The sequence below is a fragment of the Mustelus asterias genome, chromosome 1 (genome assembly GCF_964213995.1).
Source record: "Mustelus asterias chromosome 1, sMusAst1.hap1.1, whole genome shotgun sequence".
NCBI classification, from domain to species: Eukaryota; Metazoa; Chordata; class Chondrichthyes; order Carcharhiniformes; family Triakidae; genus Mustelus; species Mustelus asterias.
The window spans coordinates 164,696,438-164,711,307 of NC_135801.1; the positions used below are offsets into that span (position 1 = coordinate 164,696,438).

General features: G+C 43.2%; 1 protein-coding gene across 1 annotated transcript; it reads left to right on the forward strand.

The window, feature by feature from the left end:
* The first annotated feature begins 818 nt into the window (after nt 1-818).
* On the forward strand, nt 819-10,440 carry mex3c (mex-3 RNA binding family member C). Its single transcript, XM_078197984.1, has 2 exons — nt 819-975; nt 4,005-10,440. The coding sequence occupies exons 1-2, from the start codon at nt 819-821 to the stop codon at nt 5,261-5,263; spliced, it is 1,416 nt and encodes a 471-aa protein (XP_078054110.1). The 3' UTR covers nt 5,264-10,440.
* The last annotated feature ends 4,430 nt before the right edge of the window (nt 10,441-14,870 follow it).

The window sequence follows — 14,870 nt, forward strand, 5'->3', positions numbered from 1 at the left end:
AGAGAAGGTTCAATAGATTGATCGTGGATATGAAGGCATTTTCTTATGAGAAGAGGTTAAGTAGGTTGACCCTGTACACATTGGAGTTTAGAATGAGACACGACCTTATGGAGACATATAGGGTTCTCAGCGGGATTGACAGGGTAGATGCTGAGAGGTTGTTTCCCCTTGGGGAGAGTTTAGGACCAGAGGACATAATCGAGTAAGGGCCCACCCATTTAATACAGAGATGAGGAAGAATTTCTTCTGAGGGTAGTGAATCCAGAGGGCAGTAGAGGCTGTGTTATTCAGTATGCTCAAGGCTGAGAATTTTTAGATCAGCAAGGGAATTGAAGTCAGCAAAGTGGAGTTGAGGATTGTCTGGTCAGTCATGATTTCATTGAATGGCGCAGCAGACTCGATGGGCCAAATGGCCTACTTCTGCTCCTACGTCTTATGGTGTTACGGACAGAAGGAGATGAGGGGTGAGGCCATGGAGGGATTTGAAATCAAGGCATTGCTTAATCTGGGGCTGATATAAGTCTGTGAATGTAGGGTGGTGCATGAATGGGACCTGCTATGAGTTGGAGTGCAGGCAGAAGAGATTTGAATGACCTCTACTTTGAGGCTAGGAGACCAGCCAAGAAAGCATTCATTGGATTGGTCAAGTCTACAGGTAATGAAAACCATGGATGAAGGTTTCAGCAAGAGATGAGATGAAGTCTGGTAATATTACAGAGATAATGGATGGTCTTGGTGTGTATGCATGGTCAGAAGCTCATCTTCGATATGACACCAATATTGACAATCTGGTTCAATCTCATTTGCTAACAAGAAGGATGGCATCGGTGGCTAAGGAGGTGAAGCTTGTTAGACGGACTGCTGATGAGGATTTTGGTCCTACAAAGGAGGAATTTCTGCTCGTTCGACACTGGGCTTCTCTTCCCCAGACAGCAGTGGAGGCAAGGTCATTGAATATATTTAAAGCTGAGTTGGGTAGATTCTGCATTGACAAGAGAGTCGAAGGGTATAGGGGGTAGGCAGGAAAATGGAATTGAGGCCATAATCAGATCAGTCACAATCTTATTGAATAGCAAAGCAGGCTCCAAGGGCCAAATGGCCACCTCCAATCATATTGAGAGATTGAATAAACTGGGATTGTTCTCCCTGCAAAGACGGAGGCTGAGGGGCGACTTGATAGAAGTTTATAAAATTGAGGGGTATGGATAGGATGAACAGTTGGAAGCTTTTTCCAAGGGCAGAAATGACAATTACAAGGAGGCACAAGTTCAAGATAAAGGTGCGAAAGGTTCGGTGGAGATGTGCGAGGCAAGTTTCTTTTTACACAGAGGGTGGTGGGGGCTTGGAATGCACTGCCAAGTGAGGTGATTGAGGCAGACATTTAAGACTTATCTGGATAGACACACGATCAGATGGGGAATAAAGGGATATAAGCGGTTGGTCTAAATAGGACAACGTGATCGGCGCAGGCTTGGAGGGCCAAAGGGCCTGTTCCTGTGATGTACTGTTCTTTGTTGTATGTTCGTTCTGTGATAGTCAAGAGGCAACATATAAATAAGAAATGGGTTCATTGAGAGAATACAAGGTGTAATGGTGAGGGAGCAGGGAGAAAAGTCATTGCAGGTGACTCTGGCTGCAATTAGATGAGTGGAGCATTGCGAGCAGTCCAGTGGTAACCATGGAAAGGCGTTGTAGGAAGATGGTGTGGTCAACCTTGTCCAAGGCTGCAGACAAGTTGAAGGATGAGGTGGAATAGCTGTGTCACAGGATCTTGTTCATGGCCTCATGATTTCAGTACTGTGGCAGGGTTAGAAACCTGATTTGGAGAGGTTCAAACATGGTGTTCTGTGGAAGATTGACAGATTTAAAAGGTGAAAACATATTTGAGGACTTGAGGAAAAGGCGAGGGTTTTTTTGATGACAGCCGACTTGAAGGTGAGAGGAACAGTACCCGGGGAGGGAAAACGGCTAACGATAAGAGCCAAAAAGTGAAGCTCGGTGGTCAATCGTTTAGTGAGAATAGGATTGAGAGAGCAAGAGATGGGTCTCGTGGACAAGATGAACTTGGAGTAGGCTTAAGTGCAGATGAGTTCAGAATTCGGAGCTGAGGAGGTGCGGAGGTTTTACTGGGAGGGCTAAGGAAAGAGAGGGAGATGTCAACAGCTGATCAAATATTATCTTTGTATGACAAATCAGAGAAAAGATGCCGGGGTTATGTTTGCATTCCAGGATCATCCTGGAATAATGAGTGGCTTTGGTGGAAGAGCGCAAGACCAGTGTTTTATTTAGTTGAGCCAGGGCTGGTAATGAATATTGCTTTCTGATCTATGCTCCTAGAGGTACGCTGATTGGATTTTCCTGACCATGGAAAGCATTGGGGAATGTTGGTGCATCCATTGCACGGCCAATCCGGTGCTGTGCAATGATACATGAGTAAGCAGCACCAGCAGAACTCCCTATCAAATGTTCAAATTCCAATGAACATCATTCCTGCAAATCTAAATTTCCACAGAAGGATATTTGGAAGTTATCGAGGATTCTCTCTGCCTTGTTGAATCCCTCTATTGTTGGGTTTCTGAATGTTTCGTTCTTGCTGTGGTGCACAGTGTTTAGCACTGCTGCCTCACAGCACCAGGGAGCCCCAGCTTGGATCACTATCTGTGCAGAATCTGCTCATTCTTCTTGTGTCTGCGTGAGCTTTCTCCGGGTGCTCTGGTTTCCTCCCGAAAGGAGTGCTGGTTCGGTGCATTGGCCGTGCTAAACTCTCCCTCAGAGTAACCAAACAGGTGCCAGAGTGTGGCGACTAGGGGATTTTCATAGTAGTTAATGTAAGCCTACTTGTGATACTAATCATAGAATCCCTACAATACAGGAGGCCACCATTCGGCCCATCGAGTATGTACTGACTACAATCCCACCCAGGCCCTATTCTCGTAACCCCACAAATTTACCCTGCCAATCCCCAACACTAGGGGCAATTTAGCAAGTTTAGCAAATTTAGCCAATTAACCTAACCACACACGCAGACACAGGGAAGGGAGAATGTGCAAACTCCACACAGTGACCCAAGGCCGGAATTGAACCCGGGTTCCTGGCACTGTGAGGCAGCAGTGCTAACCACTGTGCCGCCGTGCCGCCCAATAAATAAACCTGAAAATGATCCATCTGTGAAATGTCTTTCATTTTTTAAATGTTCAAATGGTCTAATTGCCCTCTTTGTCTATGGGTCTCAGTCTTGGTGATGCAAGTGGGCACTCGGTTTGAAATATAGTAGCAGTGAAGGATGAAATGGCAACTGGTCCTCCATTTGTTTTCTGCTCTGATCTCTTTATTGTGAGGTGTCTGTTACTGGCAATTACCACACTTGATGTAAAAGCAATAGCCATTTATAGAATGGGGCAGCACAGGAGGAGATCATTCAGCCTTTTAAAAATGTCCAATTTTAGACCCACTTTGCATTTCCTCATAGACTTGCAGATTTCTCCGTTTACAAGTATCTATCCAATACACTCTTGAAAGTTACTACTGAATCTGCTTTCCTATCCTTTCAGCAAGTACATCGTTGGTGTCAACACTGCATTTACTCATTTCCTAAATTTCCTTGCCTCTTTCTACCACCTTTCCTCCACCCCCCCCCCCCCCCCACCACCCCCCCCCTCCCCCAACCAACGCCTGATTTCTACTCCTGTATTTCCCCTCACTTGAATGTTACCCTCCCGTACAATGTTAAATGGGTTTTGTGTCCTGTATGGAAATGAAAGTTAGTTGCATTAATTTTTTTAAGGGAAAAAATGAGTTGTGCCATGTTTTGGTTTGAAATCTTGCACACACTACCTTTCCCATAAGTTTTTCCAGAAATGTTTGAGGAAAGCTCATTATGATTCTGATATGTTTGTGTTGCAAATGCAGAAAGCATGATCTTTTATTGCATGTTTTGTTTTACTAACTTTTTTCTCTTTTCTTTTTTTCCCCTTTCCCTCACCTCCATTCTTTAATATCTGCAGGTTGCAAAATCAAGGCACTGAGAGCAAAAACCAACACGTACATCAAGACTCCAGTTAGAGGAGAGGAGCCCATTTTTGTGGTCACTGGGAGGAAGGAGGACGTGGCTATGGCGAAAAGAGAGATCATTTCAGCAGCAGAACACTTTTCAATGATCCGAGCGTCAAGGAATAAAAATGGAGCCGTGCCTGGGGCGGCACCTGGGATAGCTGGCCTCTCTGTACCTGGCACCCCAAATCTACCTGGGCAAACCACCATTCAGGTACGAGTGCCCTACCGTGTGGTGGGTCTGGTGGTCGGGCCCAAGGGTGCCACAATCAAGCGAATTCAGCAACAAACCCATACATACATAGTCACTCCTAGCCGTGATAAAGAGCCAGTGTTCGAAGTGACTGGCATGCCTGAAAATGTTGATCGGGCCAGGGAAGAAATAGAAGCGCACATTGCTGTTCGTACAGGCAATTACATCGAAATCAATGAAGAAAATGACTTTCATTCCAATGGCACAGATGTGAGTTTTGACAGCAGCGGATTTGAGACCACATGGGGGAAAATGAACTCCATTCCTCCTGCCCGCAATAGACTTCTCTCCAGCTACAGAAATGATAGCTCAAGCTCCCTCGGCAGTGGATCGACTGATTCCTACTTTGGAAGTAACCAGATGACTGATTTCAGCCCAACAAGTCCATTCAGTGCAGGTGGTTTCTGGTTTGGAGAATCATTTGCAACCATGAGTTCTGAAGATCTGGGGTTTGAATCGCCTGCTTTTGACCCCCTTCCAGCCACAGCTCCATCTGTGATCTGGTGTCCGTTTGAACAGGCAAACCCTATTGGCTTTGGTAATGAATCGACAACTGGCACAATAGCCCGTGATAGCCAACCAACTACCCCTCGTCTATCACCAACCTTCATAGAAAACATAGAGTTCCCCCTTGCCAGAAGACCATGCAGCGACCCCTTGAACATGGCGAGTCAAGTTGAGCTTCCAGTATACATATCAGCCTTCTCCAATGGTACAAGCTACTCCTCTTCCAATGGTAGCACCACCTCCGGTTCACCCACCGACTCGTCCGGCTCTGGAATGGCCCGGGGGAAACGTGATTGTGTGGTCTGCTTTGAAAGTGAAGTGATCGCAGCCCTGGTGCCGTGTGGCCACAATCATTTCTGTATGGAGTGTGCCAACCGAATCTGTGACAAGGGAGAGCCAAAGTGTCCAGTGTGCAACACACCTGTTACTCAGGCCATTCGCATCTACTCTTAACTTAATAGACTACTTGGGAGGGTGGTAATTGGGCAAAGAGGGGAGAACGTATGTTGGTACTTGTCTGAAAACTTCCTACTGCTAAAATGTGACTGTTATGTAGCTGGATTCTTAGGATTAGGTTGAGAGTTTTCTGTAAATTTTAAATAAGTTGGGTAATATCTTTTTTGCTGAGGCAAACTCATTTCACGGATCACAATACAAGATGGGTTAGTTTATTTGAGAATGTACATGCAGGATTTGAGAACGTAATTGACTGTGTGAAAGTGGCCCTTGAGTTTTTTTTAAAAAATCTTTTGCCACACACACCCCTTTTTATATAGAGGGATGCATGTTCTGAATATAGGCCCTCGAGTCTGATTGATTACCATTCTCTGCCAAGTTAGCTGATCTCTAGCAGTCCTGTAGTAAGGATGCTAACAAAAGCAAAACTGATCCCCTATCTGACTTTATCCAATTATTACTGCTGGGAAATGTGTAACTGTTTGGTTTGAGGAAGCAATTGAATGAAGTTGTGATACCTCCTAACAAGTGATCTAACAGCCTGTTGGCTTTTTCGTTTTTCCTTCTGCTCTTCTTTCTCTCCCCCACCTCCACACACACACACAAACACACACACACACGCACACACCCCAACCCAATATAGGTTTAAATAAAGAAAGCGTCCACACTTGGGTGAGGTACCAGAGGGATGCTGGCACCCATGGAACTCTACCCCAGAGCTTTAAATCGAGCAGTGAAAGAGGGTAAACAAAAAGACTTAAAAGTTGGGACGAAGGAGAAAGGATTGAAGTAGTGTAATGAATGTGAAATATTGAGTAAAACTTACACTAGAGATTTGTAATTATGGACGAAGAACTGCTAACTCATTACTGAGTTATGAAAGGTTCACCCTCTTTCTCTCATTCTCGTCCTCCCCTCCCCCCAGTTGTTTTATTACATAACATTTTTAAAAATGTTGAACAAGTTGTGCTTGTGATGGGAAATGTGACTATCTCACATTTTTGAACCAAATTGAGCTAGGCAGTTTACAGCCTTGTGCTGTACTTGTCTTGTGTCTGTAACACATACCATGTGTCTTTAACTAAAAGTACCCCAGTTGCAGGATGCATAAACGAGTTTAGCGGTGAGGTAAAATCAAGAAATACCCCATAATATAGTGGGGGGGCAAGACGTTTAGTTTTCAGAGGGGGTGGAGGAGGAAGATTAAACTCTTGAATCATCTTTTCCTTTTTGGGGCCTTCATCTCCAGCCACTTTGATAAGTAATTTCCACCCAGGCTGCTTGAGTCGTTTGCCAGTGCTTCCAGAGTATGATTCCTTTGAGATTCTTGGCTCGTTTCTTGGGGGATGGGGGGGGGGAAACCACTGGTTAATGGAACAATTGTGATTTTCAGCACATGGTATATTATGGGCCTTGACCAATTATTACCCCTCCGGTAGCTGCAGTGCCCCGACTTTGAAACCTTCAGCAACCTCAGTCATTTGTCCAGGAATGATTGAGGTTCAGCCTCTAACTGTACTGTCTCCTTTAACTTGTGGATCAATACACAGCGCCACTTCCTTTCTCAGCCCATACATTTGTCTTTCTGTTCTCATCTGTGGACCCAGCCTGATGAATACTTAGTGATAATGCCCACTTTTCTCAGCTTTATTACAAGGTGTTCAGAAGCATCGAGTATTGGTAACCCCTTTTAGGGGCACTATGGTGTCTTCTTACTATGAGCCATCCAAGACCAATAACTGGTCAGATGAAGGCAATTCAAGCTATAGAGTTATTAATCTATACTGTACAACCCTGGGTCCATCTTCTAGCATAGTTTAGATTTCTTTCATTCTTGCATTATTAAGGAAACTTGAAGTTTTTAGGGGTTTGTGATGCTCATTTAAGGCTCATGATTGTCAAAAGCCCACATCTAATCATTATCAAGATTTAGTCACGTTTACCTTCCTTGAACTGTAGCACTGATAACTGATCTATTCGAGGCAACTGGTGTGCTGATCCTCCTGAGCCTACGGGTCTCTGAGGGTAGCTTCGGAAGTAGGTAAAACAGTTGATTAAAACACCTATGTTGGGTGTTAAATTAGTTTATGTGGAACTACTGCTTAATTTGGCAGTAGTATTTGCAGTAGTGTTTCTCTGTTGCATGGTAACTCCACTGAGTTAGCGGCTGTGAGGGGAAAACAGTTAGTTAATTGGACCACTTCTGTTTTATTTGCATTTTGGCTGTACTGGTTTTATTGTGTAATCTGTGGAAAACAATATCATTGTTTTTCATTTGATTCCTTTAAAATATCAAATAACTTGGAGTTTGATTTCCACATTTTCCATGTTAATAGATTTTCAAGAATTAAGTAAGTTTAAATTCAGTGCCCATTATGACCCATAAAGATGCTAGATTTGGGGTGAGAGGTCACCGAAGGACCAATGTTAAGAATTACCTTTGTTTTAAATTGTATACAGTATTGGGAGAATCACGTGGATTTGGTCACCATTCTTTCTATAGATCGGTTGATGAAATCTATGCAATTTGTTTAAAGCAGTCTAATTAAACCTGCAACTTTGCTTTTCTCTCGGTATGTGTGGACTGCCAGATGGTTGACTCGGGGGTCACCGTCCTATTTGCTTTGTGGGCAAGGTTGTTTTGCACCTTGTCCTTTGGCAGCTAGTTGTTATGTGGGCACTTGTCTGATTCATAGTGGATTTCCCAGCAGCAAAACACTCACCAGTCATCTCTCTCTCGCTTGCTTGAAAATGAAATGGGTTTTGCATGTGGTGCTATGGAGTATATGATTAATGAGATTTGGCAGCACAGGTAAAATGCACAATGCTTCATGTTAGATTCTAAATATGTCCTTGGAAGATTCCAAACATCTGTGTCCGCAATCCATACCACTACAAAATCAACAAGGAAATGTCTTCTATCTGCTGTTGGGAGCGTGTAGTTTGGAGATTCACCATAGCTTTAAAAAAACAAGACATCAGTATGGGACAGCCCAGGAGAATGTGCTTTCTAAATCCTGGTCTGAGCACCCTGCAGCAGACATAATAAATGATGTGTATTCATTTTTAAGTTTTTTTTCCCTTTTTTTTCATTTTAAACAAAAGATTTTTTCCCCCAGCTGCAATATAGGCTCATTTAAGATTCTATAATCTCTTGCATAAATGTTACTCCAAGTGAAGGAATGATGTGGTAACTTTTTGGATCAAATTGTGCATGCTTCCTTTCACCAACCTTGTATTCTCAAAGCAAGTGTCTTGCAAAACTGTCCCTGTAGCAAGTTGTCTTTACAAAAGACTCTTAAATCTGATCATCACTAGCTTACATTTTATTTGTCAGGTTTAGTAGCCTTTGAATTTTTTTTCTCTTCCTCCCGCAAAATAGAAAGGACTTGGTTTCCAAGTTCAGTGAAGTTCCATGGTTATAATCAACCAGAGGTATCTGCTCCACAAGATTTAAGTGATGATGGATTTATTTCATCGGACAGTTTGTTGGAGGGGCTGGTCTGTTAAACTGTGAAATGTAGGTTAGCACTTTACACACTCTCCCCAGCCGAGGTTTGTTTTGCATTCCTGTTCCTGAAACCAATGTGTGAGGCGGTTGTTCTCCAATTTCCAAATCTCATTTTAATTGTGTTGTCAGGGTGATCATTCTATATGATTGCCATGAAAGCAAATTTAAAATTAAAAGTGACTGCAAGCTCTGCAAGTCCTCTTTGGTATTTTTAGCTGACAAAAAAATTAAATTTCAAATAAGTGGACTGGTGGCTTACAGCTTCTGGTATTAAATTGATTGAAAATAATTTGGAAATATTAACCTTGTGGAGAATAATGTAGTCTGGTCCTAATCAGAGTCTTATAACTTTGTCCCAGGACTACTTAGTGACTGCATCAGTTTGATGAACTTGTGTTCTTCAACCAGACTAGTAGCTTAAATTCAATATGAAGTAATGTGTACCATTGCACTTTGAGTAGAGGGTGGGGTAAGTTTTGTAACTGATCATCCCACCTCCTGCCTGGAGCAAGATGTGTAACAGCAAGAAGAAAATTAGAGGCGTGGATAACAAATCACTTAAAATTTAATTTGACTTGAATAAATGACCCTTGTGTACTTAATGATGTAGATGAAACAAAGCCATGAGGAGGTCCCATGTGCCATAGAGTGGGAGGATCCATACTTGTGTTGAGTTAACTGGTTTCTGCAGGAGTGGCATTTGAGACACTAGATTGACAACCCCCCCCCAAATTTGACACAATTGTTGGCACCTGATTACAGTTACGTAACCCCAATTTCCTGAAATTGAATACCCTGCTAACACTCGGTTGAGGCTTGCACACAATTGATGACTGCTTGAATGAAATGTCAGGAAGTAATCTGCATCTGTGAATCCAAACCCTGGCAAATAGCCAATCCCTTCAGATAATGGAAAGCAAGAAAATTGGCAGTGGGGAAATTGTTTGAAAAGGGAAACAAGAGGGTCCAGTAGATTTGATTTTTCCTACTGCCATACGACAGCATTATTTCAGTACAAAAATGGTTTTTGTTCTCCACTCAACAAGGGCAAGTTTAACTTCTGTATTTGTAAATATAAATATATTCATCTAGTAGATATACAATTTTATTTTTATTTCCACTTGAAAAGTTACATTTCGTATTCAAAGTTTACAAAAATAAAGGTTTTTATTTCGAGATTTTTTCAGTATGAGAATTGCCTTGATGGCATCTATGATGTAATGCGTAACTTCACTGCTAATTTTTGCTTGTAGACTAGTTGATGTCAGTATTAAGATTAACACTAGTTGCCATCTTGGAATAGATAATGAACGAATGTTCACTGAGCATGTATTTTGTATCTATAAACCTTTAAATTGCATTGTACACTGATTGACAAGCCAAGGAAATAACGTGTACTATTTCTATTAAAAACACAAACCGAGAATGGCAAAAACATACCAATAGAATTTAGTATTTGCTAATTTTACTACACCTCGTTTGTTATGTATATGTAGGGAAGTGATAGGGATATAAATTCAATTTATTGAGTAAAGTTTAAAACCATATATTTTATAAAGGGCCTTTAACTTAATGTGGCCAAAGCACTGATATATATTTGCTGTAAAGAGAATTATAAGAGTTTTATTTTTCTGATATTAAAAGTTACTTAATAAAGACGGTTTCCATTAAAATTGACTTGTCTGATTTAATAGTTTTGATCTGGTGGTTTTTCTTTTGAACTCCTGTACAATGACTGCGTGCGGTTAGTATCTGGTTGCAAGCAGAAGCCATGGTTTGGACTGCATTCTAAAACGGGAGAACTTGGGGAACATGTGAATAAAAGCCTTCTATCATTCAGTCAAATCACTGATCTCTCTGCCAACTCCGTATGTATGCCTTTGCCACGCCTGCCCTTGCCTAGCAAAAACCTGTTCCCTCCATCTTCAATTTCAGCTAGCACACCTGGACTCTTGTCAGAGCAGGTTCCAGATTTTCTCCATCATTATTTTTTGTGGGGGATGAAATGCTCCCTGATTTCATTCCTAAATGGCCTAGTTCTATTGTCAACTTCTGTATCACTTCAAAAGACAGAAAAGTGGAATGTCACAGTAACTTCATTGCAGTGTGAATGTAAGCCTACTTATGACTAATAAATATACTTTAATTAGAGCAATGGAGCGCAGGTTTGAAACTAAAGGTATAACTAGCGTTCTTTAAGTATTTGAAAGCCTGAAAATAGAAACATTGTTTTATGCCAGAGGGTGTTGGATGGGATGGTGAGGGAGAGCATGCTTCCTATATATATATGTATCTTTCACCACTCACACCCTAAATATTGCTGCTATGTTCCACATCCTGTTTTTTCTTCTGCCCAGGATATACACACTCATATGTTGCCCTAACTAAACTTAAAAAATAAACCTTGGTCCGTATCCCTCTATTTCCTCCCTATTTATTTACCCATCCAGGTGCCTCTTAAATGTTGCGAATGCGCCTGCTTCCACCACCACTTCTGGCAGCACTTTCCAGGCACCCACCACTCTGTGAAAAAACTTTTCCCGCATATCTCTCTCAAACTCTTCTTCCCCCACCCCCTCCCCCCCCCCCCCCCCGAACCTGTGCACCCTTGTAATTGACACTTCCACCCTCGGAAAAAGCCTCTGACTATCCACCCTGTCTATGCCCCTCATAATTTTGTAGACCTCTATCAGATTTCCCCTCAGCCTCTGTGTTTCCAGTGAAAACAGTTTCTTCAACCTCTCCTCATAGCCAACATCCTTGAGACCAGGCAACATCCTGATGAGCCTTTGTACTCTCCAAAGCTTCCACATCCTCCCGGTAATGTGGTGACCAGAACTGCACACACTACTCCAAATGCAGCCTAACCAAGGTTTTATATAGCTGCAACATGATTTTCCAACTCTTGCCCTCAACGCCTCAGCTGATGAAGACAAGCATGCCATATGCTTTCCTAATCATCTTGGCCACCTGTGTTGCCACTTTTAGGGAACTGTGGACATGCACGCCCAGATCCCTCTGTTAATGTTCCTAAGGATTCTGCCATTTTCAGTATAATTCATACTTAAATTTGATCCTCAAAAATGCATCACCTCGCACCATGCATGGGCATAAGTAGCATTCACAGCAGCTAAAAACCTTGGAGGTGGTGGTGTCTTCTCCGAGTTGCTGTGGCAATATCTGCTTTTACGTGCACCTCGTAGTCTGGAGCTATGGATAATGATCAATGCTCCAATACCCTTTCCATCACGTGTCTGACCAGGAATCTCCCACAGTTTCAATCGTGAAAGTGTTGGAGTAATTTTCTGTTTTTCCTTGTTGGGTTTTCTTGGGTTCAAGGGTCAAGGATCAGTAATTTTTACTGTTTTCCTAATTTAATTGATTAAAAATGCAATCTTATCTAGGAGGCACAGCTCCGAAGCAAAAGTAATCAAACTTGTTTGAAAAAGAATTGAGGGAACCGTAACTATTTCTTTGTGGTCACCTGAATCACCGTAATCCTACATCTTTACACGTTGTTGGGCTGTGCAGATGCAGAGAATCATCTTGCCTCCTGCTGTCCTTGAAATGTACACTATATTACAGTGAGTCTACACTTTGCTCATGCCTTGAACAACAGTGACTCCCCTTGAGCAGTACCCAGCCTGCAATTCCCTGTTGCTCAAGCTGATTATTAGCCAGAAGCTTTTAGTAGTTTGGTATTCCAATGCAACAACCTGTTCCTTGATGAACAATTGATCCCAAATGTGTTTTACCTGTACTTTTTTTCCTGTCCAGCGAACAGAAGAGTTATTCTCCATTTGCAGTTCTTCCCTGCTTGCAGTTCAGCTGTTATATCTTCGACCAGGTAGCGAAAAGCATTGTCGGGCAATACAGCAGGATGTAGATAGGCTGGAAAATTGGGCGGAGAGGTGGCAGATGGAGATTAATCCGGATAAATGCGAAGTGATGCATTTTGGAAGAAATAATGCAGGGAGGAGTTATAAAATAAATGGCAGAGTCATCAGGAGTATAGAAACACAGAGGGACCTAGGTGTGCAAGTCCACAAATCCTTGAAGGTGGCAACACAGGTGGAGAAGGTGGTGAAGAAGGCATATGGTATGCTTGCCTTTATAGGATGGGGTATAGAGTATAAAAGTTGGAGTCTGATGATGCAGCTGTATAGAATGCTGGTTAGGCCACATTTGGAGTACTGCGTCCAGTTCTGGTCGCCGCACTACCAGAAGGACGTGGAGGCGTTAGAGAGAGTGCAGAGAATGTTTACCAGGATGTTGCCTGGTATGGAGGGTCTTAGCTATGAGGAGAGATTGGGTAGACTGGGGTTGTTCTCCTTGGAAAGACGGAGAATGAGGGGAGATCTAATAGAGGTGTACAAGATTATGAAGGGTATAGATAGGGTGAACAGTGGGAAGCTTTTTCCCAGGTCGGAGGTGACGATCACGAGGGGTCATGGGCTCAAGCTGAGAGGGGCGAAGTATAACTCAGATATCAGAGGGACGTTTTTTACACAGAGGGTGGTGGGGGCCTGGAATGCGCTGCCAAGTAGGGTGGTGGAGGCAGGCACGCTGACATCGTTTAAGACTTATCTGGATAGTCACATGAGCAGCCTGGGAATGGAGGGATACAAATGATTGGTCTAGTTGGACCAAGGAGCGGCACAGGCTTGGAGGGCCGAAGGGCCTGTTTCCTGTGCTGTATTGTTCTTTGTACTAACCCTGTTAATGCTGAGTTTAACTTGTGTGACTCCAGACCCAGTAAGTAGTCCCACAGCACCAGGTTAAAGTCCAACAGGTTTATTTAGTAGCACGAGCTTTCGGAGCACTGCTCCTTCATCAAGCCACTCACCTCTGAAAGCTTGTGCTACCAAATAAACCTGTTGGACTTTAACTTGGTGTTGTGAGACTTCTTACTGTGCCTACCCCAGCCCAATGCTGGCAACTCCACATCATGACTCTAGACCCACAGCAATGTGAGGACTCTGAAATGGCCTGGCAAGCCACTCAGTTCAAGGGCAATTAGGGATGGGCAGTAAATGCTGGCCCAGCCCGCGATGCCCACATCCCATGAATAAAGTTTTCAAAAATCAGTTTGGCACCCAGACTTGTGTGTGCCTTATCATTGATGAGTTAATGGCAGATGAATTATAAAATGGCATCACAATGGTATACAATTGGGAGGGAGTTGCTTTGGGAGTCCTGGACATCAATTCTGGCACCCATGAAGTCTCATGGTATTAGTTCAGACATGGGCAAGAAAACCTACTAATTACCATGTACCATCACAGCCCCCCACTTTGCCAATCCCTGGGTTCCCCTCAGCTGATAAATCAATACTGTATGTTGAACATCATTTGGAGGAAGCACTGAGGGTGGCAAGGGCACATAATGTACTCTGGGTGGGAACTTCAATGTCCATCACCGAGATTGGCTTGGTAGTACCACCACAGACCAGCATCCTCACCAATCTGCCTGTCGCATATGCATCTGTCCATGACCGTATTGGTAGGGGTGCCCACCACACAGTTCTTTTGGAGACAAAGTCTCATCTTCACATTCAGGATACTCTCTATCGTGTGTGGCACTAGCATCCATGAGGTGATGTGTGTCAGCAGCAGAATTGTACTCCACCACAATCTGCAACCTCAAGGCCCTGCATATCCTCACTCTACCATTACCATCAAGCCAGGGGATCAATCCTGATTTTAATGAAGAATACAGAAGGAAATGCCAGGGGGCAAACCAGGTTGCAAGTACCTCCAATCTATTGGACAATTGCAAAGGATTAGACACCCAATTGTTACCTTTTGGATGCCCACAGCTGCTTCGCTCATTGTCACAACCTTCCTGACTATGAATCGAATCTGAAGTACCTCACCAGAAGGGTGTGACTGTCTCCTGAAATGAAGTGTCCAGGTAACGTTTCCCCTTCCTGCTGCATTGCAATGCCTGAAACTTGGGCTGCAGCTCATCAGCTCGGAGCTGAAGAACCTTGAGCTGCAGACACCAATTACAACTTTGATAAAAGAGTCATCTGGACTCGAAACATCAGCTCTTTTCTCTACTTACAGATGCTGCCAGACCTGCTGAGATTTT

Coding starts and splice junctions, on each gene's coding strand:
- mex3c (XM_078197984.1), top strand. CDS start 819: ATGGCATCGGTGGCTAAGGAGGTGAAGCTTGTTAGACGGACTGCTGAT. Junction 976..4,004: donor TATATTTAAAGCTGAGTTGG/GTAGATTCTGCA, acceptor TAATATCTGCAG/GTTGCAAAATCAAGGCACTG.